This window comes from Hemibagrus wyckioides, linkage group LG13 (genome assembly GCF_019097595.1).
Source record: "Hemibagrus wyckioides isolate EC202008001 linkage group LG13, SWU_Hwy_1.0, whole genome shotgun sequence".
In the NCBI taxonomy this organism is placed as follows: Eukaryota; Metazoa; Chordata; class Actinopteri; order Siluriformes; family Bagridae; genus Hemibagrus; species Hemibagrus wyckioides.
In genome coordinates this window covers 3,389,241-3,410,000 of record NC_080722.1, presented here as the reverse complement: position 1 = coordinate 3,410,000, position 20,760 = coordinate 3,389,241, and the positions used below count along the sequence as shown (strand labels likewise).

The following is a 20,760-nucleotide window of genomic DNA, read 5'->3' as shown; positions in this document are numbered from 1 at the left end:
AATTAAAAATGATTATTTTGAGTCTATTAACAGTTTAAAATCAATCATTTTTAACGTACAGTGGAACCTTGGCCTACGAATGCCCTTCCTTGTGAATTTTTGCATTAAGAATTGAAATTTGCCTCGGCATACGAAGCATTTTCAGCAGGCGAATGAACCGAACCGAAATGGCGGATAAGTTGCACATACGACTGGGAGCCACTGAAAACTGGTTTGCGTCAAAAAGCCAAGCAAAGCAACTTTACGGATCTTATGAATGTTTTTTCAGTCAGCAAAAGCTGTTCGGAAAGAGTCGACCAACGATACCAACATTACCTTCAGCATGCGTTCAAAAGCTAGGTGATTTTTCGGGTGTTTTTTTGTTGACAGATTGGTGACGTGGGTGGTCTTTTTTAGCCCAAGCTTGGTGGCACGACTTCCTGTGAGGACCCTTGACATGGAATGCTTGGCTTGGGTCAGTTCTCTGTAAGCAGCCATACAGTTTACATACGCCTCGTATTGGTCATATTGGTCATATTGGTCATGTTTTTGGGAGCTGGAACGGATTATCTGCATTTATATTATTTCTTATGGGAAAATTCATGACCGAAAGGATGAGATACAGGCGGCCGAAATGAGTTTCCTCTGTAGGGTGGCGGGGCGCTCCCTTAGAGATAGGGTAAGGAGCTCTGTCACCTGGGAGGAGCTCAGAGTACAGCCGCTGCTCCTCCACATCGAGAGGGGCCAGATGAGGTGGCTCGGGCACCTGTTTCAGATGCCTCCAGGACGTCTCCCAGGGGAGGTTTTCCGGGCATCCCCCACCGGGAAGAGCCCCAGGGAAGACCCAGGACACGCTGAAGGGACTATGTCTCTCAACTTACCTGGGAACGCCTTGGAATTCTCCCGGAAAAATTGGAGGGAGTGTCTAGAGAGAGGAAAGTCCTCTGGGTATCCCTGCTTAGGCTGCTGACCCCGCGACCCAGCTCAGGGATAAGCGGGAGACAATGACTTATGGGTAAATTTGCTTTGCAATACAAATTTTCACCTTAAGAACTTAAGAGTTAAATTTGTTCACCAAGATTCCACTGTATTGTTTATTCCAGTCGTTGTCTTTTAAATCTGGATCCAAATCATTTGGATCAAAATGTGGAACATTTCAAAAGGGGGTGTGAATACTTACGCAAGGCTCTGCTCTTTTTGAAGTAAATGCCAGATGGAATTATTTTTCTTAACATTGTTTGGTTTCGCAAAATGTTTGTCGTGATGCGCATCGTCTATCATGATCAAGGCAAAGTATTGAAATGTGACACTATGTGTGTGTGTGTGTGTGTGTGTGTGTACAGGGATGGAATTCCATACTGCGAGATGGACTACCACGCCATGTTCGGCATCCAGTGTGAGAACTGCAAGAAGTACATCACAGGGAAAGTTCTGGAGGTACAGAGAGACCATGTGTGTGTGTGTGTGTGTGCTTGTGTGTGTGTGTGTGTGTGTGTGTGTGTGTGTGGACAGAAAGCCTGTGATTCAGTCTGCTTCACACTAGTACACTATATTACCCCTGGGGGCAAAACCCAGGGTCTCGAGACACAAAGAATCTCTCAGTTCACTCGTTCAGAAAGTCTGTATATTCTCTTTTTCTGCAGAATTGCTGAAAAAGCAAACAAACAAATCTCTTTCTGTTAAATACACAACAGTAAACAGGGAATTTGTGTGTATTATTTAGTTATAATTAGCTTTTCCTCGCCACTCTGGATGTCTGGATTTCTCTAAAGCTGCTCTGTGAGAATGTGTATCATTTAATGCACTATATAAATAAAATTAAATCAATTTTAAAGTCATTAGCTTAATTGTTAAATGCAGAGTTGATTAAAGATGTTTTTTTTGTTACTTAGATAAATTGCATACTGTATGTTTGCTTTACATTTTAGTTCAGGCTGGATAAATATTGTGATAATAACTACTGCTAAAAGTATTGCAAATCTTTTTATTTTATTTTACTTATATTATTTTATTTAATGTGTTTTATTTTATTTTACTTATTTTATTTTTTAAATTTACTTTTTATTGTATTTTATTTTATTTTTTATTTTATTCTATTCTATTTTACTTATTTTATTTCATTTCATGTATTTTGTTGCATTTTATTTAATTTTTTAATTTTTAATTTTTCTATTGTATTGTAATTTATTTAATTTAATTTTCTTTTTATTTTATTTTTATTTTATTTTATTTAGTGGTGGCTCAAGTGGTTAAGGCTCTGGGTCGTTGACCGGAAGATCGGAGGTTCAAGCCCCAGCACCACCAAATTGCCTTTGTTGGGCCCTTGAGCAAGGCCCTTAACCCTCTCTGCTCCAGGGGTGCTGTATCATAGCTGACCCTGCGCTCTGACCCCAACCTCCAAGGATGGGATATGCAAAGAAAAGAATTTCACTGTGCTATAATGTATATGTAGCAAATTATTAAGATTTTATTGCAAACGTAGGTCCAGATTTGTCCTGTAGGGGGTGCTATAGCTCTAGAGAGTGCTAGACTGTACTGGTAGCTAAGATCTGAATCACTCAATTATATAGAATGTCATTAAAAGAGCTGCTATAGCATGCAGTAGATGGCCGTGTGTGTGTGTGTGTGTGTGTTTTAAATATACGATAAATAACCTGATCAACTATCTCTGAACTTGTCCTGTAAAATCTCACCTCAGTCCATCCGATTCGCTGTGTTTTGTGCATTTCAATGGTCAGTCAGTCATTTCAATGGTCAGTCATAATAAAAAGATAAATAGATAGACATACTGTATACATCAGTATTGGCACCTTGTTGCTATGGAAACACTGTAGCTGTAGATAGTGTATTTTGAGACAGATGTTGACATGCCACTGATGCTGAGTGTAACATCGCTGGTTCACAGCTCCAGGGTCTAGTGGTTCGATTCTGAGTTCGTTCCTGGGTTACTGGATATGTGGAATTCCAGATGTTTACTTCTGCGTTTTCTCTGCGTTCTCCAGTTTCCTTCTGCTTCCAAATACATTCCAGGAGCACTAGATAAACTTAATTGCTTAAGTGTGTGTGTGTGTGTGTGTTTGTGTGTGTGTGTGTGGGCGTGATCCCCCAGGGTGTATTCCCAAATCACACCCGACATTCCTGGGATAGATTCCGGATTACACACAAGACTGATGTGTCCATACAGATAGTTGATATATAAATATTGGCACCCTTCATGGCCATTACAGGCAGTGCTGTCTGCAGGAGGCACTGAGGAAGGAACGCCGCTCGGAAATCGTTAAAGTCTCACCGGAATGTTTATTGATTCACGGTTGGTTTTGTGATGCGCTGGTTTATTTTATTCCAGGTTCACTGACCCGTGGTGGCTGGGGGTTCTGTCTGTCTGAGCTGGAAATGTCATGACCTTTAAAGAGACAAAACATCTCTTTATCTTTTCTAAACTGATGTACATGTTTCTGTATACTTATATAGAAAGAGATACGGAGAGAGAGAGAGAGAGAGAGAGAGAGAGATGACAGTATGTCTGAAATCTCTCTGTCCCTGAGGCCTGTAAGGAAGAAATGCATGATGGGAAAACTCAGTGTCTTCATTCTGTCAGGACTAGACACTACAATGTAGGTCTGTTCTTATAAATAGCTCCACTCGGGTCACATGCTGCTTCTGTCCGAGTCTCTGACCGTCACATCCATGTTTACTGGTCTACATATGAATCATGTCACTATGTCCTCCTGCTCCAACAGGCACCTATACAATGAACTCACAAAGACCTAATCCAAGCCTAGTGTCATGCTGCCCCCTGCTGGGAGCTGTGTGTGACTGCAGGGCGTGGATTTACCTCAGGATCAGACTTTTTTATTTTTAACTTATTTTATCTCCTCTATAGCTTCTCACACTGCTTTTACCCCCAAGTTCTCATAGTTAAAAATCCCTACTCTTACCCCGAGTTCTCATTGCTCTAAACCCCACTTTTACCCCTGAGTTCTCATCACTCTAAACCCCACTTTTACCCCTGAGTTCTCATCACTCTAAACCCCACTTTTACCCCCGAGTTCTCATCACTCTAAACCCCACTTTTACCCCTGAATTCTCATCACTCTAAACCCCACTTTTACCCCTGAGTTCTCATAACTCTAAACCCCACTTTTACCCCTGAGTTCTCATCACTCTAAACCCCACTTTTACCCCTGAGTTCTCATAACTCTAAACCCCACTTTTACCCCTGAATTCTCATCACTCTAAACCCCACTTTTACCCCTGAGTTCTCATCACTCTAAACCCCACTTTTACCCCTGAGTTCTCATCACTCTAAACCCCACTTTTACCCCTGAGTTCTCATCACTCTAAACCCCACTTTTACCTCCGAGTTCTCATCACTCTAAACCCCACTTTTACCTCCGAGTTCTCATCACTCTAAACCCCACTTTTACCTCCGAGTTCTCATCGCTCTTAATCCTGCTTTTATCCCTGAGTTCTCATCACTCTAAACCCCAATGTTACCCCCGAGTTCTCATCACTCTAAACCCCAATGTTACCCCCGAGTTCTCATCACTCTAAACCCCAATGTTACCTCCGAGTTCTCATCACTCTAAACCCCACTTTTACCCCTGAGTTCTCATCACTCTAAACCCCAATGTTACCCCCGAGTTCTCATCGCTCTTAATCCTGCTTTTATCCCTGAGTTCTCATCGCTCTAAACCCCAATGTTACCCCTGAGTTCTCATCACTCTAAACCCCAATGTTACCCCCGAGTTCTCATCACTCTTAATCCTGCTTTTATCCCTGAGTTCTCATCGCTCTAAACCCCAATGTTACCCCTGAGTTCTCATCACTCTAAACCCCAATGTTACCCCCGAGTTCTCATCACTCTAAACCCCAATGTTACCCCCGAGTTCTCATCGCTCTTAATCCTGCTTTTATCCCTGAGTTCTCATCGCTCTAAACCCCGATGTTACCCCTGAGTTCTCATCACTCTAAACCCCAATGTTACCCCCGAGTTCTCATCACTCTTAATCCTGCTTTTATCCCTGAGTTCTCATCGCTCTAAACCCCAATGTTACCCCTGAGTTCTCATCACTCTAAACCCCAATGTTACCTCTGAGTTCTCATCACTCTTAATCCTGCTTTTATCCCTGAGTTCTCATCGCTCTAAACCCCAATGTTACCTCTGAGTTCTCATCACTCTTAATCCTGCTTTTATCCCTGAGTTCTCATCGCTCTAAACCCCAATGTTACCCCTGAGTTCTCATCGCTCTAAACCCCAATGTTACCCCTGAGTTCTCATCGCTCTAAACCCCACTTTTACCCCTGAGTTCTCATCGCTCTAAACCCCAGTGTTACCCCTGAGTTCTCATCACTCTAAACCCCAGTGTTACCCCCGAGTTCTCATCGCTCTTAATCCTGCTTTTATCCCTGAGTTCTCATCGCTCTAAACCCCAATGTTACCCCTGAGTTCTCATCACTCTAAACCCCAATGTTACCTCCGAGTTCTCATCGCTCTTAATCCTGCTTTTATCCCTGAGTTCTCATCGCTCTAAACCCTAGTGTTACCCCTGAGTTCTCATCGCTCTAAACCCCAGTGTTACCCCTGAGTTCTCATCGCTCTAAACCCCAGTGTTACCCCTGAGTTCTCATCGCTCTAAACCCCAGTGTTACCCCTGAGTTCTCATCACTCTAAACCCCAATGTTACCCCCGAGTTCTCATCGCTCTTAATCCTGCTTTTATCCCTGAGTTCTCATCGCTCTAAACCCCAATGTTACCCCTGAGTTCTCATCACTCTAAACCCCAATGTTACCCCCGAGTTCTCATCGCTCTTAATCCTGCTTTTATCCCTGAGTTCTCATCGCTCTAAACCCAACATTTACCCCCGAGTTCTCATCGCTCTTAATCCTGCTTTTATCCCTGAGTTCTCATCGCTCTAAACCCAACATTTACCCCCGAGTTCTCATCGCTCTTAATCCTGCTTTTATCCCTGAGTTCTCATCGCTCTAAACCCCAATGTTACCCCTGAGTACTCATCACTCTAAACCCCACTTTTACCCCGGAGTTTTTATTGCTCTAAACGCTGCTTTTGCCCCTGAGTTCTCATAGTTATAAACCCTGCTTTTACCCCCAAGTTCTCTGAACTTTCTTCCTGACTGATAAAAGTGAAAGCGTGAGACGAGCCGTTATTTAAAGTGGCCGTGTGCCGGATTTATCCAATCAGAGCTGTCGAGGCGTGAATATGCAAATGAGCAGGAGGTGAAGGCGGGGTTTGGGAATGTAGAGTGTGAAACAAGGGCAGATTGTGAAGAGCCAGGATTCAGTGTTGACCCCGGGGGAAGGAGGAGCAGTGTGAAACCTCCACACAACTACACAAGACCAGGATTCTCTCTAGTTTAGAATCACACAGAGAAATAGTTCAGGGGTTAAATATCAGATTTCTACAACATAAAGCTCTAAGATAACTGTGTTTAATTGTAGCTGTACTGAATGTCTTCTTTTTCAGGCAATAAAAATCTAATAATCATTGATATGCTAGATTTAGGAACAGTAATGTAGCATGTAGCATGGAAGGAGTCTCCAGTATCAGTGTCCCTGAGTGTGTCCAAACTCACACTGAGCTCTGTGTGTGCAGGCGGGAGATAAACAGTACCATCCCACATGTGCCAGATGTGTGCGCTGTGAGATGATGTTTGGAGAAGGAGAGGAGATGTACCTGCAAGGTAACACACACACACACACACACACACGCACAAACACACACACACACGCACAAACACACACACACACACACAAACACACATAACAGGAGATTTGCAGCAGTGTCTAAAATTAAGCGATTTAATACTGGTATGTTTATAATAAATAAATAAAGTAAGTTAAATTATTATAAATAAATAAAGATAGAGAGATAGATAGACAGATAAATAGATAGATAAATAGATAGATAGACAGAAAGATAGATAGACAGATAGACAGACAGAAAGATAGATAGATCATATTCAGTCAAATTCTTTTATAATAAACAAACAAATAAATGAATAAAAGTGTAATAAATATAAACACTTTAGTGTGAAGCCTGTGAAACAGAACTGAATGCTAACAGCTGTGCAGCGGGGGTGCAGACAGAGTGTGTAAGAGTTATTAAAAAGATGAATAAAAGTGTTTTTGAGATCCAGGATTGATCAGAAACATTAACTGGGACAGAACTCAGTAATATCCAGAGCAGCAGATGTTGCTGGTTCTGTTCGGTTCTGTTTCACAGCTGATTGTCTGGACCTGGGAGGAGAGACTGCTGAGTCACTGTGAGTAGCTGTGAGAGTGTGTACAGCTCTGAGTCTGGATCTGAATTCAGGTTAAAGTGACGCACAGGGCAGGAGTTATGGAAACGTGAAATATTTCTCTCAGCGTTTAAAATAAAAAAGAACACGTGAAAACATCTGTCTGAACATCTGTAGGAATACTGAACATCTCACTGAACTGTCTGTACATCTCATAGAATATCTGTCTGAACATCTCACTGAACATCTGTCTGAACATCCTACTGAACATCTCACTGAACATCTGTCTGAACATCTCACTGAACATCTCACTGAACATCTCACTGAACATCTTACTGAACATCTCACTGAACATCTGGCCAAACATGTCTGAATATCTCATGGAGCATCTTTCTGAACATCTCACAGAACATCTGTGTAAACATCTCACTGAACATCCCACTGAACATCTGTCTGAACAGCCCACTAAACAGCTCACAGAACATCTGTCTGAACATCTCACTAATCATCTGTAGAAATATCTCCCTGAACATTTCTCTGAATATCTCACTGAACATCCCTCTGAACATCTGTCTGAACATCTCACTAAACATCTGTCTGAGCATCTTATATAAACAGAAAGAAAAAGGATTCTCTATAAAAATAACTCGTGTTCCCACTGGAACCTCTGAAAATTGAAACCTCTGTCTGAAATTAAAGGTTTTTATTTGCCTCATCCTCGAATATGATGATACTGAGATGATTTAAACAAACCAAACAGGAACTTTAATACGGATTGTGTGGCTTCTGTGTCCAGGTTCTTCCATCTGGCACCCTTCCTGCAGACAGGCGGCTCGAATGGAGGAGAAAAGTAAGGTAGGGCGACACGACACCCAGCTTCCTCAGGTCTCCAGTAGCCCTCCATGTTTTTTTCCCCCTTTGCTAATGAGCGTAAGTATTAAACTGCTGCCCCAGTGAGCAGGACCAGAGCCTGAGCTTTTCCCCATCAGGAGAAGTAAAGTGCTAAAGAAGTGGTGTAGTGCTCGTAGCTTCCAGCTGTGTTCTTGTAACACCCCTCTTCCTGCAGAAACAGGTGCGGATTCAGCTCAATGACAGGATTCTGAATGTCCCCGAGCAGGTTTGTGACGTGTGACCCGACCCCTCTGTCTGATCCTGCATGGGTTGTACCTCCTGAGCCGCTTCCAGCTTTACTGCACACTCTGTAGCTGTAAATCAGAGCTGCTGGGCCACTGTGCGCTTCTGCCCCTATTACCCTCAACTCCCCCTTCCCCTCCCTCCGGTTATGACCATGTGATCAGGGACTCACGGCTCTCACTGCACTCGTGCTGTTGTGTATTTATAGTGAAATGGTTCAAACCGGTGTCTTTAACAACAAACTAATGCACACGGAGATACGGCTTTGCACCGGCGTTAGAACAAGATGAATGAACAAGAGATCTGGAGTCTCGAGACAAAATACACAGATCAGGCATAACATTCTGAGCACTGATAAGTGATTAACACTGATGATCTCCTCATCATGGCACCTGTTAGTGGGTGGGATATATTAGGCAGGAAGTGAACATTCTGTCCTCAAAGTTGATGTGTTAGAAGCAGGAAAAATGGACAAGCGTAAGGATTTGAGTGAGTTTGACCAAAAGAGCCGAATTGTGATGGCTAGACCACTGGATCAGATCATCTCCAAAACTGCAGCTCTTGTGGGGTGTTCCCGGTCTGCAGTGGTCAGTATCTATCAAAAGTGGTCCAAGGAAGGAACAGTGGTGAACCGGCGACAGGGTCATGGGCGACCAACGCTTATTGATGCATGTGGGGAGCGAAGGCTGGACCGTGTGATCCGATCCAACAGACAAGCTACTGTTGCTCAAATTGCTGAAGAAGTTAATGCTGGTTCTGATAGAAAGGGGTCAGAATACACAGTGCATCACAGTTTGTTGTATATGGGGCTGCATAGCTGCAGACCAGTCAGGGTGACCATGCTGACCCCTGTGCACTGCCGAAAGCACCAACAATGGGCATGTGAGTATCAGAACTGGACCTTGGAGCAATGGAGCAGCAGGATAATGCGCCGTGCCACAAAGCAGAAATGGTTCAGGAATGGTTTGATGACCACAACAACGAGTTTCAGGTGTTGACTCGACCTCCAAATTCCCCAGATCTCAATCCAATCCAGCATCGGTGGGATGTGCTGGACAAACAAGTCCGATCCATGGAGGCCCCACCTCACAACTTACAGGACTTAAAGGATCTGCTGCTAACATCTTGGTGCCAGATCCCACAGCACACCTTCAGGGATCTAGTGGAGTCCATGCCTGGATGGGTCAGGGCTGTTTTGGCTGCTAAAAGGGGAACCAACATAATATTAAGCAGGTGGTCATAATGTTATGGCTGATCGGTGTATAACTTATTTCAGTTGGTGGATAATGGATTGACGGAGCATCCTATGATTTATATCTGTCTATGCTGTGATGTAAAATATCCTTAAAAAAAGGTTTATTTCATAATTTTCACTTAAATATTTTATTTTTTATTTTATTTTATTTTTTATAATATTATTCTAAGTGTAAGGCGTGTTTATTTTAAAGCATAGTAATTATTTAAACGCTAAAGATTATTTTTTATTTTTATAGTTTTTAATTTTTATAAATATATTTTTAAAATATTTTATAGATATTTATTATTATCGTTAATACTATTATTATTATTTGACCTGCCTATATTTTCTGTATTCGCTCCTACTGTCTGAGGTTATTTAAGATTATCTTATATTAACTTCTTTTATTCCAATCCTCTTCCATTATGAAGAAATGAGTGCTAAAGATCAATTTTAATGCTGCGTTATTTAATTATCGCTTCCCTTTAAGATCACTCGCTTCTTTTAAAGAGTTAGAAGCTGGAGAAATAGCTGACTGACCACTGAGTTTCTCTCTCTCCAGGTGACCAGGACGTCCTCTGAGAGCATCACATCAGTTCCTGCCTCCAGTGCGTCTGGATCTCCAAGCAGAGTTATCTATGTACGCAACACTTTTTGTACCCAGAATTCAGTTCCTCCAGTGTGAGACAACACTGTAGTACAGATGAGTCCCTTTTAGCCTTTTTCCCAGTACACTGGCAAATGAATGATGTTCAGGCTGTGAGTCTGATTTAAAATGAGTCTGATGGCTTTCAGTGTGTGTTTTTCCCTCTGTTGGATAACTTTATACAGATATTAATATATAAGATCAAATTCTAGCTGCTTTTTAGATGAACAAACACTCAGAGCATCTCAGAGAGCAGGAATGGGTTTGAGATCAACATTTACTTTGAAGATACAAACATTTGTGTGAAAAAAAATAACCGTTTTTCTTGTTTTGGATCTTTTCTATGAATATATCACCCCTAGTCGGCTAAAAACAGAAATCCTTCTGAAACACTACAAATCATTAAAGTCCTGAGTGTCTGCTTTCATATGAGCTTCATAGTAACCTCCACTGTGGAGTGAGACAGGACAAAGACACTCAATCATCAACATGGACACAGGAGGAAACTCTGAAGCACATCTCACGGGTGGCCACCAGGTGGCAGTGTAGAGTCAGAGCGTGATGATAAGTTGAACAGTTTTTTATTTGTTCAGTGTGTGTGATATCTGTGATTTGGGATGTTTCCAGGCAAAGCTGGGAGATGAGTTCCTGGATTATAAAGACCTTGCAGCTCTTCCCAAGATAAAGGCCATCTATAACATTGACAGACCTGACATGCTTTCATACTCACCTTACGTCAGCTACCCCACTGAGGACAGGACCTATGTAGAGGTACACACACACACACACACACACACACACACACACACACCAGCTCAAAATGTTTATCACTAGGAAAAAACAGCTGATATGTTCCTCTGCATTATTAAAGAGTTTAACTAATACTGCTAGTGAAGTGACATTATAAACACTACATCTAAATAAATATTTCTTTCTTTCTTTCTTTTCTTCCTCTTTCTTTCTTTATAATATCTCATGCTATAAGGAGGTTAGATATTTCAGTGTGAGTGTACAGAATTAGCAAAAAGACATGCAGTTGAACCTGGGTGTAGAAGCTGGTTGTTATTCACACTAAGCTTTTTTATTTCCTCATTACAGAAAAACAAAATGATAGACATATATATAAAAATAATAAAGGACACATGCTGTCTCATCAGATGTTACGTCATAAACACGTTCATGACCTGTTTATGACGAGCGTGCTTCATTCATCATGCCATTTCAAGCTTCTTAGCTCCTCCTCATGACAGGTTTTCATGTCATAACAATGACATAACATCGTAAAACGTCATATGGAAACAACAGTGGTGTGCTAGTCGTGGGTGGTCTAATAAATGTCAGAAAAGGTTCGTTATGAAGCTTTGTAGGTTTAACAAACAACAAAAGGAAACAGAAATGAAGTAGAGCACTGTAGCGCTGTGGACCGAGCTGCCCAGCACCATCCCTCTGCTGTTCACATCTGGAACATGACTAATGCTCTGAGAAAGTCATTACAGATGTTTCTCACTGCTAGGAGTTGAAAAGAAGAATCCAGTGCCTTGCTGATTCATGTAGATTTTAAAAGCAGCAGCAACATGACAGTTTTGGCTGCAACCATCACAAAAAAAACCCTGAGAGAAATCCTGGAGGGATTGTTTAATGGTAACTGGTCATTATAACAAGCTCATCAGCATACATATAAGAGATAGTGTGATAAAGATAAACAGTCATGAGACGCTCCAGCTGTTTGTGTCAGTGGAAATAAAACCTCAAAACTAAATGCAGAATATACAGTGAGGGAAAAAATGATTTGAAGTACCAAGTACATGACTTAGTACTTGGTGGCAAAACCCTTGTTGGCAACCACAGAGGTCAGACATTTCTTGTCATTGGCCACCAGGTTTGCACACATCTCAGGAGGGATTTTGTTCCACTCCTCTTTGCAGATCCTCTCCAAGTCATTAAGGTTTTGAGGCTGACGTTTGGCAACTCGAACCTTCAGCTCCCTCCACAGATTTTCTATGGGATTAAGGAGACTGGCTAGGCCACTCCAGGACCTTAATGTGCTTCTTCTTGAGCCACTCCTTTGTTGCATTGCCCATGTGTTTTTGGTCATTGTCATGCTGGAATACCCATTCACGACCCATTTTCAATGCCCATGGCCCCGTCCATTGTCCCTTTGATGTGGTGCAGCTGTCCTGTCCCCTTAGCAGAAAAAACACCCCCAAAGCATAATGTTTCCACCTCCATCTTTGACGGTGGGGATGGTGTTCTTGGGATCATAGGGAGCATTCCTCCTCCCCCAAAGATGGCGAGTTGTTTTGATGCCAAAGAACTCAATTTTTGTCTCATCTGACCACAACTCTTTCACCCAGTTCTTCTCTGAATCATTCATATGTTCATTGGCAAACTTCAGATGGTCCTGTACATGTGCTTTCTTTAGCAGGGGGACCTTGCGGGCGCTACTGGATTTCAGTCCTTCACAGCGTAGTGTGTTACCAATTGTTTTCTTGGTGACTATGGTTCCAGCTGCCCTGAGGTCATTGAAAAGTTCCTCCCATGTAGTTCTGGGTTGATTCCTCACCGTTCTCATGGTCATTGAAACTCCACAAGGTGAGATCTTGCATGGAGCCCCAGACCGAGGAAGACTGACAGTTATTTTGTGTTTCTTCCATTTGGGAATAATCGCACCAACTGTTGTCACCTTCTCAAAAAGCTGCTTGGCGTTTGTCTTGTAGCTCATTCCAGCCTTGTGTAGGTCTACAATATTGTCCCTGACATCCATGGACAGCTCGTTGGTCTTGGCCATGATGGAGAGTTTGGAGTCTGATTGATTGATTGCTTCTGTGGACAGGTGTCTTTTATACAGGTAAGAGATTAAGAGATTAAGAGAGTGCTGTAAGAGAGTATATATCCTAATCTCAGCTTGTTACCTGTATAAAAGACACCTGGGATCCAGAAATCTTGCTGATTGATAGGGGATCAAATACTCAGTGGGCAAAAGTACAAAATCAGCAGGGGATCAAATAATATTTTCCCTCACTGTAATGATGATATCAAATTAGCATCTCATTCATATAACACATCATACATATCAGACCATGAAAAACATGCAAATATCAGCACCAGATATTTGAATACAAAGTATCTTTCTTTCTTTCTTTCTTTCTTTCTTTCTTTCTTTCTTTCTTTCTTTCTCCCCTCCTTTTTCTTTCTTTCTTTCTTTCTTAACCTCATCTCATAACCTCCCCTGCTTCTGTTTCCGTTCACAGTCCCCGCAGTTCCTCACTCCGACTCCGACTGAGGTACAGTATCCTCTCACCTGCCGGGTTCGAGGTCTGTCAGGAGCACAGTGTTCTCATGTTGTAGTGGCAGTGCTGTGATCGTTTATATGTTTATCACCAGATTGAATTCGAATCATTGTGAATTGTTCTTCTGTGTCTCACCTATGAGACTTTCTTTCTTTCTTTTTTTCTTTCTTGTTATTTCCAGGGTGATGGGGAAAAATCCCCCCGTCAGAGACGACCCTCCAGCCCCAGCTCTAACAGTTCTCTGGGCGGTTACGGTCGCTACACTCCATCCCGCTCGCCTCAAACCTACAGCAGACAAGGTTTGTCTCTATTCCTCTTTATTTCCACGTCACATTGTGTTTTTTTTATTTATTTATGAAGTTTACCTGCCCATAGGAAGCTTGCTGTTTGAACAATCACAAGGCTACTTTCACGTTCAGGACACAATTTGAAGGAAAGTTGACACAATTCAGTCGATCACTGATCTCTCCGTCCTTCTGCTGAATGCGGTCAGCACTCTGGCCATGTTCTAGTGCGCTCTCACAACACACGGGTCTAAGGTGGAACCTTAACCAGTTCTATTACTGCTTTATTACAGAACCAAAATGAGGCGTAATGTAGAACCATTCTGAAGAGTTTATGAGAAATAATCCAGTGAGGATCTGAGTCCACGCTAGACATATATTCCTTCTTATCTTATATAATAATAATAATAATAATAATAATAATTATTATTATTATTATTATTATTATTATTATTATTATTATTATTATTATTTATAGAACTGGACAAGAAAATACAGCAGATTGAAACCCAGTGTAGATTTATTTCAACAAAAATTTGAAAAAAATCAGTTTTAATAAAAGCAAATCTCCTCTTTCCTATTAAAAATATTTCATCATTTCTTTCTATCTTTCTTTCTTTCTTTCTTTCTTTCTTTCTTTCTTTCTTTCTTTCTTTCTTTCTTTCTTTCTGTCTTTCTTTCTTGCATATGGCCAAGTTCAGAACTCAAGGGGGGGGGCATGGAACATAAAGACACGTGTTCCAATCTGAACATTGTGATTTAAATCACATGGTTATGCTATGGGGTCAGATCCGGTTTCAGATCTGAAAGTGGCTCAGGTGTAAACATGTGTGATTTGGACATGATTTGTATCACCTCAATGTGCTAATGTGAACGTAGCCCAAATACACATCATATTTCTACATATTTTTTCCACCACACATGTTAAAAACACACTGACTGTATTTCCCTCCTGCTGTCTGGTGCTGGATTTGGACTCAGAACAATACGAGAGCCCTAGGTTCACCCCCCAGCCTGGGAATTACAACTCGTTACCCGTGTCCGGCATGGGTCGCTATTCCGGCCAGGGTATTCCCAGAGACTCTTCTTCCCTACCCTTGTACTACAGTAGTGGTGGTAGAAATACCCCACAGACACTTTCCCTGAACCCCACCACCCTGGCCATGCTCCAACAACACAACTACATCCCGTACTTCAGAGGTACACGGCTCAGCCTGCAGGCCTCGTGCGCTCGTGTGCTCGCTAAAACCGACTAATGTCACGCAATGCATGGATCCATATGTGCTCTCACTGCTGAACACTAATGAGTGTCAAATATCACTGCTCTATTTGTTCAAAACACACACACACACACACACACTGAAATACTACACAAACTACTACCTTGTCCTTCGCCCGCCTTCCCTAAACAGGAAATGAGACACAGTTCAAACAAGAACGAGTGTCTGAAACTAGACCTAGGACAGGCCTGCATCTCAATTTGCCTCCATACGGTAAATCCCTGGACCTTTCAGTCCTTTCATTTCTTATCAGTGTAATCCAGTCCTGTGGGATTGTAGGTGTACCGCAAGGTTCACTCCGTGGACCGTTCGCTATGTTTCTGCTTGTTGTTATCGTGTCTCGGACCTGCCAACCTTTACTCCACTGATTTTCTGAGCTATCACACATCTTCTCTTTTTTTTAATCTGAAATGATTAAAGCCCCGCACCCTTTTTTAAGTAAAATTTTGATTTTGTTCCTGTTTTGTTGTGCCCTTGTTGATGACTGAATGTCTTTGTCATGTTTTAGCCACTGAACCATCTTAGAAACATAGTTTGCTCAACGTCTGTCTTTTTATGATCAACAGTCGAAAATATCAGCTGCGTTGAAACATTTCTACGAGAAACTCAGAGTCCTGACTGAGAATTGAGATTTTTGAGATTTTTTGTACTCTTCAGGGTTGGCAGATCTGGTGTGTGTACATCATGCACTAGTGTGATTTTGCATGGTACTGTTGTGTGTGGTATACATTGTGTCGTATTGTATTGTATTGAGTATCCAGACTGCACTAGAATGATCTGGAACATTGAACCCCAGCCCGATCGTGTCTCATGGTGCGAGTGTGGTGCTGTACCTGTGCTTGCCAGTGGTGTTGGATTGCACCTGATGTGTGAAGATACTGTAAAAGCTGCCTGCATTGTCACTGACTGACCATTGTCACTGATCTCTAATCTCTAATTAGACATCTTTCTCTGGCTCAGACTCTTTCTCAGTCACAGAGGTGTATTTCAGTTTTGGTTGTTCGTCTCCAGATCGTCTTCAATTTCCCAAGGTTGCAAGGATTCCTCTGATAGACTCCTCCAGAATTAGCACTTGGATTCAAATCAGAAGATTAGCTAGATTATACTAAATAATCTTGGAGATTAACATAGACCAAAATCTATTTGTGTTGATTTGTTTTGTCTAGGATGTCCATCTTCTCTCCAGATTCAGGTTCTGGACTGATTTAATGCTCCTATACTGAAACAGGCATATATCCTGATGCTCCCACCACCGTGCGTCACTTGGGAATGCTGTTCTTTTCTTAGGATTCCTTCTGTCTTGACCAAACTATGTTTTTTCAAAATACTCTCTGTGCTTTTTTTTTTTTAACAGAGGAACTTAGTGTAAAGTGGTGGAATGGGGATGGTTGGTGGTGCTCTTTGTTGCTTATTGTTCTATGTAGAACTGCTGCTTCCAGGTTGTCCTGCATCCAAAGCAGCTTACAAATTGGGAAACATGAGCATTCAAGATGTTTAATTGAGTGCCTGAAAGGGGCAAGGTGGAGAGAGTGAACATGTAACGGACAGGTTCAGTGGATCTTCAGCCATTTTGGCGGCTGCATTGAGGTTGAAAGTTTACTCCAACATTGAGGGACAGTCAGTTTGAAGGTTCTGGTAAGGGAGCTCCTGCTTTGCTCAGGAGGAAACAACAGGCTTCAGTCGTTAATTGATCACAGGATGTGGGAGGGAATATAAGGAGAGTCTGTCAAGTTGAGAATGGGGGTGATGTTCAAGCCAAGCTCTTGAATTTGATTCAGGAATCTACAGGAAGCCAGTAGAGGCAGATGCATGGATGTGAAATGTGGATCCTTTCGAGTTGGTTAGGGGGCAGTGGTGGCTCAAGTGGTTAAGGCTCTGGGTTGTTGTTCAGGGTTCAAGCCCCAGCACCACCAAGCTCCACTGTTAGGCAATTGAGCAAGGCCATTAACCCTCCCTGCTCCAGGGGCGCTGTATCATATCTGCCGTTGTGCTCTGACCACAACTTCCTCAGCTGGGATATGCGAAGAACAGAATTCCACTGTGCTGTAATGTATGGTTAAAGTATATAAAGACTTCTTGCCCTCAGTTCTTTTTTGTTGTAAAATGAGGCGTCATGCTGCCAGGAGGCTCGGGACTAGCGTGGTCCAGTTCTGAGATAACAAGATAGGTTAGATAGGATCTCCAAGTGTTAGCTCTGCTGGCTTCTGTCTCATCTTCTTAATCACTAGTCTGAAAGCATGGAGTGAAATCCTACATAGGGACGATTAGCTTGCAGTTGACATTTCAAATCAATTCAATTTTATTTTTATAGCCCTTTTTCTAGAACTGTACACTATAAGGCTAGGTGGAGTTGGGTAACCAGGAGCTTTTGAGTCATATTTAAATTCATTTTAATTTTAACATGAATTCCTTCCTGCCCAAGCCAGGAAATGTTCAATGATGGAGAGCTGAGCGAGAAATCAACCAGTTCCATAACCATCTCCATGGTTACTGAGTGGTTCCATCCACAGAAGCCCCTGTATCTCCAGGCTTCAGGTGGAGCATCTTCAGCAGCAGTGAGAACCTTCAAGTATTGAAACTCCAACCAGAAGAAAGGCACCAGGATGGATCAGGCAGATCCAGAAAGCACGGATAGAGAAAGAGAGAGAGAGAGAGAGAGAGAGAGAGAGACTCTTTTTTTTTTGCTGTAATAATGTCAGACTTTAGGAAGCTCCTCCCTCTTCATCCTGACTGAAGTCATAAGAAACGTTGTGTGTGTAAATTTGAAGTGACTGGACACTTCCTGTACTTCCTCTCATTGTCTGTTCTTCTGTTAATTCCTTTTAAAATGTCTTTAACTTTTACCGCAATCATGGAATCAACCGTTTCACGCACAAAAAAGTCTTCTATGGAGGTCGACGATACCGACCGTCCTTTTACTAACAGCATTCTCTATGTTGTGCATGTGTGTGGAGTGAAACAGTGTTTATTAGCAGTGTGTGTGTGTGTGTGTGTGTGTGTGTGTGTCAGAGTGAGCCAACACTTTCAAGCCAAGTTCCAAATGCTTTCACAAACACTACTGTATATACACACCTCTCTCCTCTATCTCTCTTCATCTCTTTCTCTCTCCTTCTTGTTTAAAAAGTGTTTCCTTCTTCATGACCTCATGATCCAGCCCACTAAAGCTAACAACATTGTGCATTCTTCTAGTCTGTGGTCACAGGGGGTTTATAACACTGCTCTCTATGACTAATCCCTGAATCCTGAGCTTCTAAAGCAGGGAAACAAACCGTCCAGGTTTATTTAAGTTAAATTGTTTAGTTTTCTATTTAAAGCCCAGGTTTGCTCGTGTACCTGAGCTAGTTTTGACCCTCTAGCTTTAGCGGGCTGCTTCATGAGGTGTGACTGTGTTAATGATTTAAACGTTATGAAGCGATACAGTGTAACTCTGCTCTCTTAACCTCCGCTCCCCCACCCCCCTCTGTGTCTTTATCTGCCCTCACCACCTGCCCCCTCTGGAGGTAGCGAAAGTGGTCGTAGCACCCCGAGCCTCTCCACCTACTCCGACGGCAAATCTCCATCCTCTACATACGTGGCCGCGCCTAAGCATTTCCACATCCCAGGTAGGCTACGTCGCTCCTGTGCTCTTTATCATCATACTGTATTTAAGAATTCTGTTAGAATCCTGCAGCTGATATTTCTTCCATCATTAATATCAGCGGATATATTTCTGATTATGAACCTGATCGTTTTTAAGATGATTTTATGACCCTTTGTACAAGAACCTCAATGATTCTTGATTCTGATTGGTCAAAATTACTATAAGATCTCCTTCTAGTATGTTGTTGTTGCCATAGTAACAGCTCTTTCACAGGGCTTTAAAAAGTGTTGACTGTCCTTAATTTCTGATATGATGAAGTTTTCTTCAAGGAGATGTTTATTTGACATTTACAGAAGGAGTCTCCAGTGTCAGAGTTTAGTTACAATGAAAAACACAATATCACAAGATTACATTTAGTCCCAGGATTACATTTAATTCTGGGATTACATTTAGCTTTGGGATTACAATTAGTTCCTGGATTAGTTTTGGGATTACATTTAGTCCCAGTATTACATTTAGTCTGGGATACATTTAGTCCCAGGATTACATTAAGTTTTGGGATTACAATTAGTTCCTGGATTAGTTTTGGGATTACGTTTAGTCCTGGGATTACATTCAGCCCAGAATTACATTTAGTCTCGGGACACAGTCTCAGGATTACATTTAATCCTGGGAAAATGTAATCCTGGGAAAATGTAAATGTAATCCTGTGATTATATTTAATACTGGGATTACATTTAGTCCCAGGATTACATTTAACCCCAATATTACATTTAATCCCAGTTGCATTACATATAATCCCTGTATTACATTTAGTCCCAGTATTACATTTATTCCTGGTATTGTTATCTCATGTGTGAAAAGCACCATAATTACACCAGTTTTAAAATGTGTATAACTGCTGTATAAATGCCAATAAGTACAGTTTTTTGCTTTTTGCTTGTTTTGTCTTTTTTTCCTGTTTGCTTCATAATTTTATGAGATTATGAGATTATGTTTCATCTCACAGCTGCTTTAAACTCCTTTAACATATTTTCTGAAAAGTCTGTGGAGAAAAATACTAAACAAATGAGACACTGAACATGTGAAGCTGCAATCCTGGACAGTCTACACACCCCTGGAGCAACAAAAAAAGTTTTTGTGATGTCAAAAAAAAGGAAACCAAGCCCAGGAATCATATCACCTTTAATGTGATCTTGTATCTGATGTAATTCAAGGGAAAAAGCAAATAGAAAGGTTTAGGGGTGGGTGTGGGTGGGTGGGGAGGTTGGGGGGCTGTTTGTATAAGTATGTGCACCCTCATACATCATACAGCTGGACTCAGTGAGGTTTATTCTGTTTATTTATTCCCAGGATTACATTTAATCTGTTACATTACATTTAGTCCCAGGATTACATTTAATCCCAGGATGACATTTAGTCTTAGGATTACATTTAATCCCTGTATTACTTTTAGTCCTAGGGTTACATTTAATCCATGTATTAAATTTAGTCCCAGGGTTACATTTAATCCCGGGATTACATTTAATACCAGGATTACTTTTAGTCCCGAGATTAAATCTAATCTCAGTTAAATTACATTTAGTTACAAGATTACATTTAGTTTTGGGATTACATTTAGTCCCAGTATTACATTACATGTAGGATAACATTTAATTTCAGGATTATATTTAATCCTTGGATAACATTTAGTCCCAGATTTACATGTTAGTTTCGGGATTACATTTAGTCCCGGTTATATTACATTTAGGCCATAGATTACATTTAGTTTTGGCATTACATTCAATTCCAGTTAAATTCCATTTAATTCCATTTTCATTACATGTAGTCTCAGGACTACATTTAATCCCAGGATTATATTTAATCTCATGACTACATTTAGTTCCAAGATTACATTTAATCCCAGTATGACATTTAGTCCCATGATTACATTTAGTCTCGGGATTACATTTAGTCTGTAAAAGGAATGCAGGCTCCTCATCGACTGCTGAAGATCAAATCATCACAGGAATGGCTTCAGAAGAGGAAGATCGGTGTTCTGAGTCTGGATCTGTATTCTGTCAAAGATCT

The 20,760-nt window shown here is 41.5% G+C and overlaps 1 protein-coding gene across 6 annotated transcripts in view; it reads left to right on the top strand.

Annotated features, from left to right (window-relative positions):
- Positions 1-20,760, top strand: part of ablim2 (actin binding LIM protein family, member 2) — a 90,501-nt gene that overhangs the window by 56,511 nt on the left and 13,230 nt on the right. For 3 of the 6 annotated variants that reach the window (XM_058406873.1, XM_058406874.1, XM_058406875.1), the window contains exons 6-15: positions 1,323-1,416; positions 6,594-6,681; positions 8,036-8,094; positions 8,306-8,356; positions 10,173-10,250; positions 10,884-11,027; positions 13,508-13,540; positions 13,728-13,845; positions 14,812-15,030; positions 18,611-18,712. In XM_058406873.1, the coding sequence (XP_058262856.1) occupies positions 1,323-1,416; positions 6,594-6,681; positions 8,036-8,094; positions 8,306-8,356; positions 10,173-10,250; positions 10,884-11,027; positions 13,508-13,540; positions 13,728-13,845; positions 14,812-15,030; positions 18,611-18,712 (986 nt within the window). The remainder of the gene's footprint in view (positions 1-1,322; positions 1,417-6,593; positions 6,682-8,035; positions 8,095-8,305; positions 8,357-10,172; positions 10,251-10,883; positions 11,028-13,507; positions 13,541-13,727; positions 13,846-14,811; positions 15,031-18,610; positions 18,713-20,760) is intronic. The other 3 variants (XM_058406877.1, XM_058406878.1, XM_058406879.1) reach the window with 2 other exon arrangements.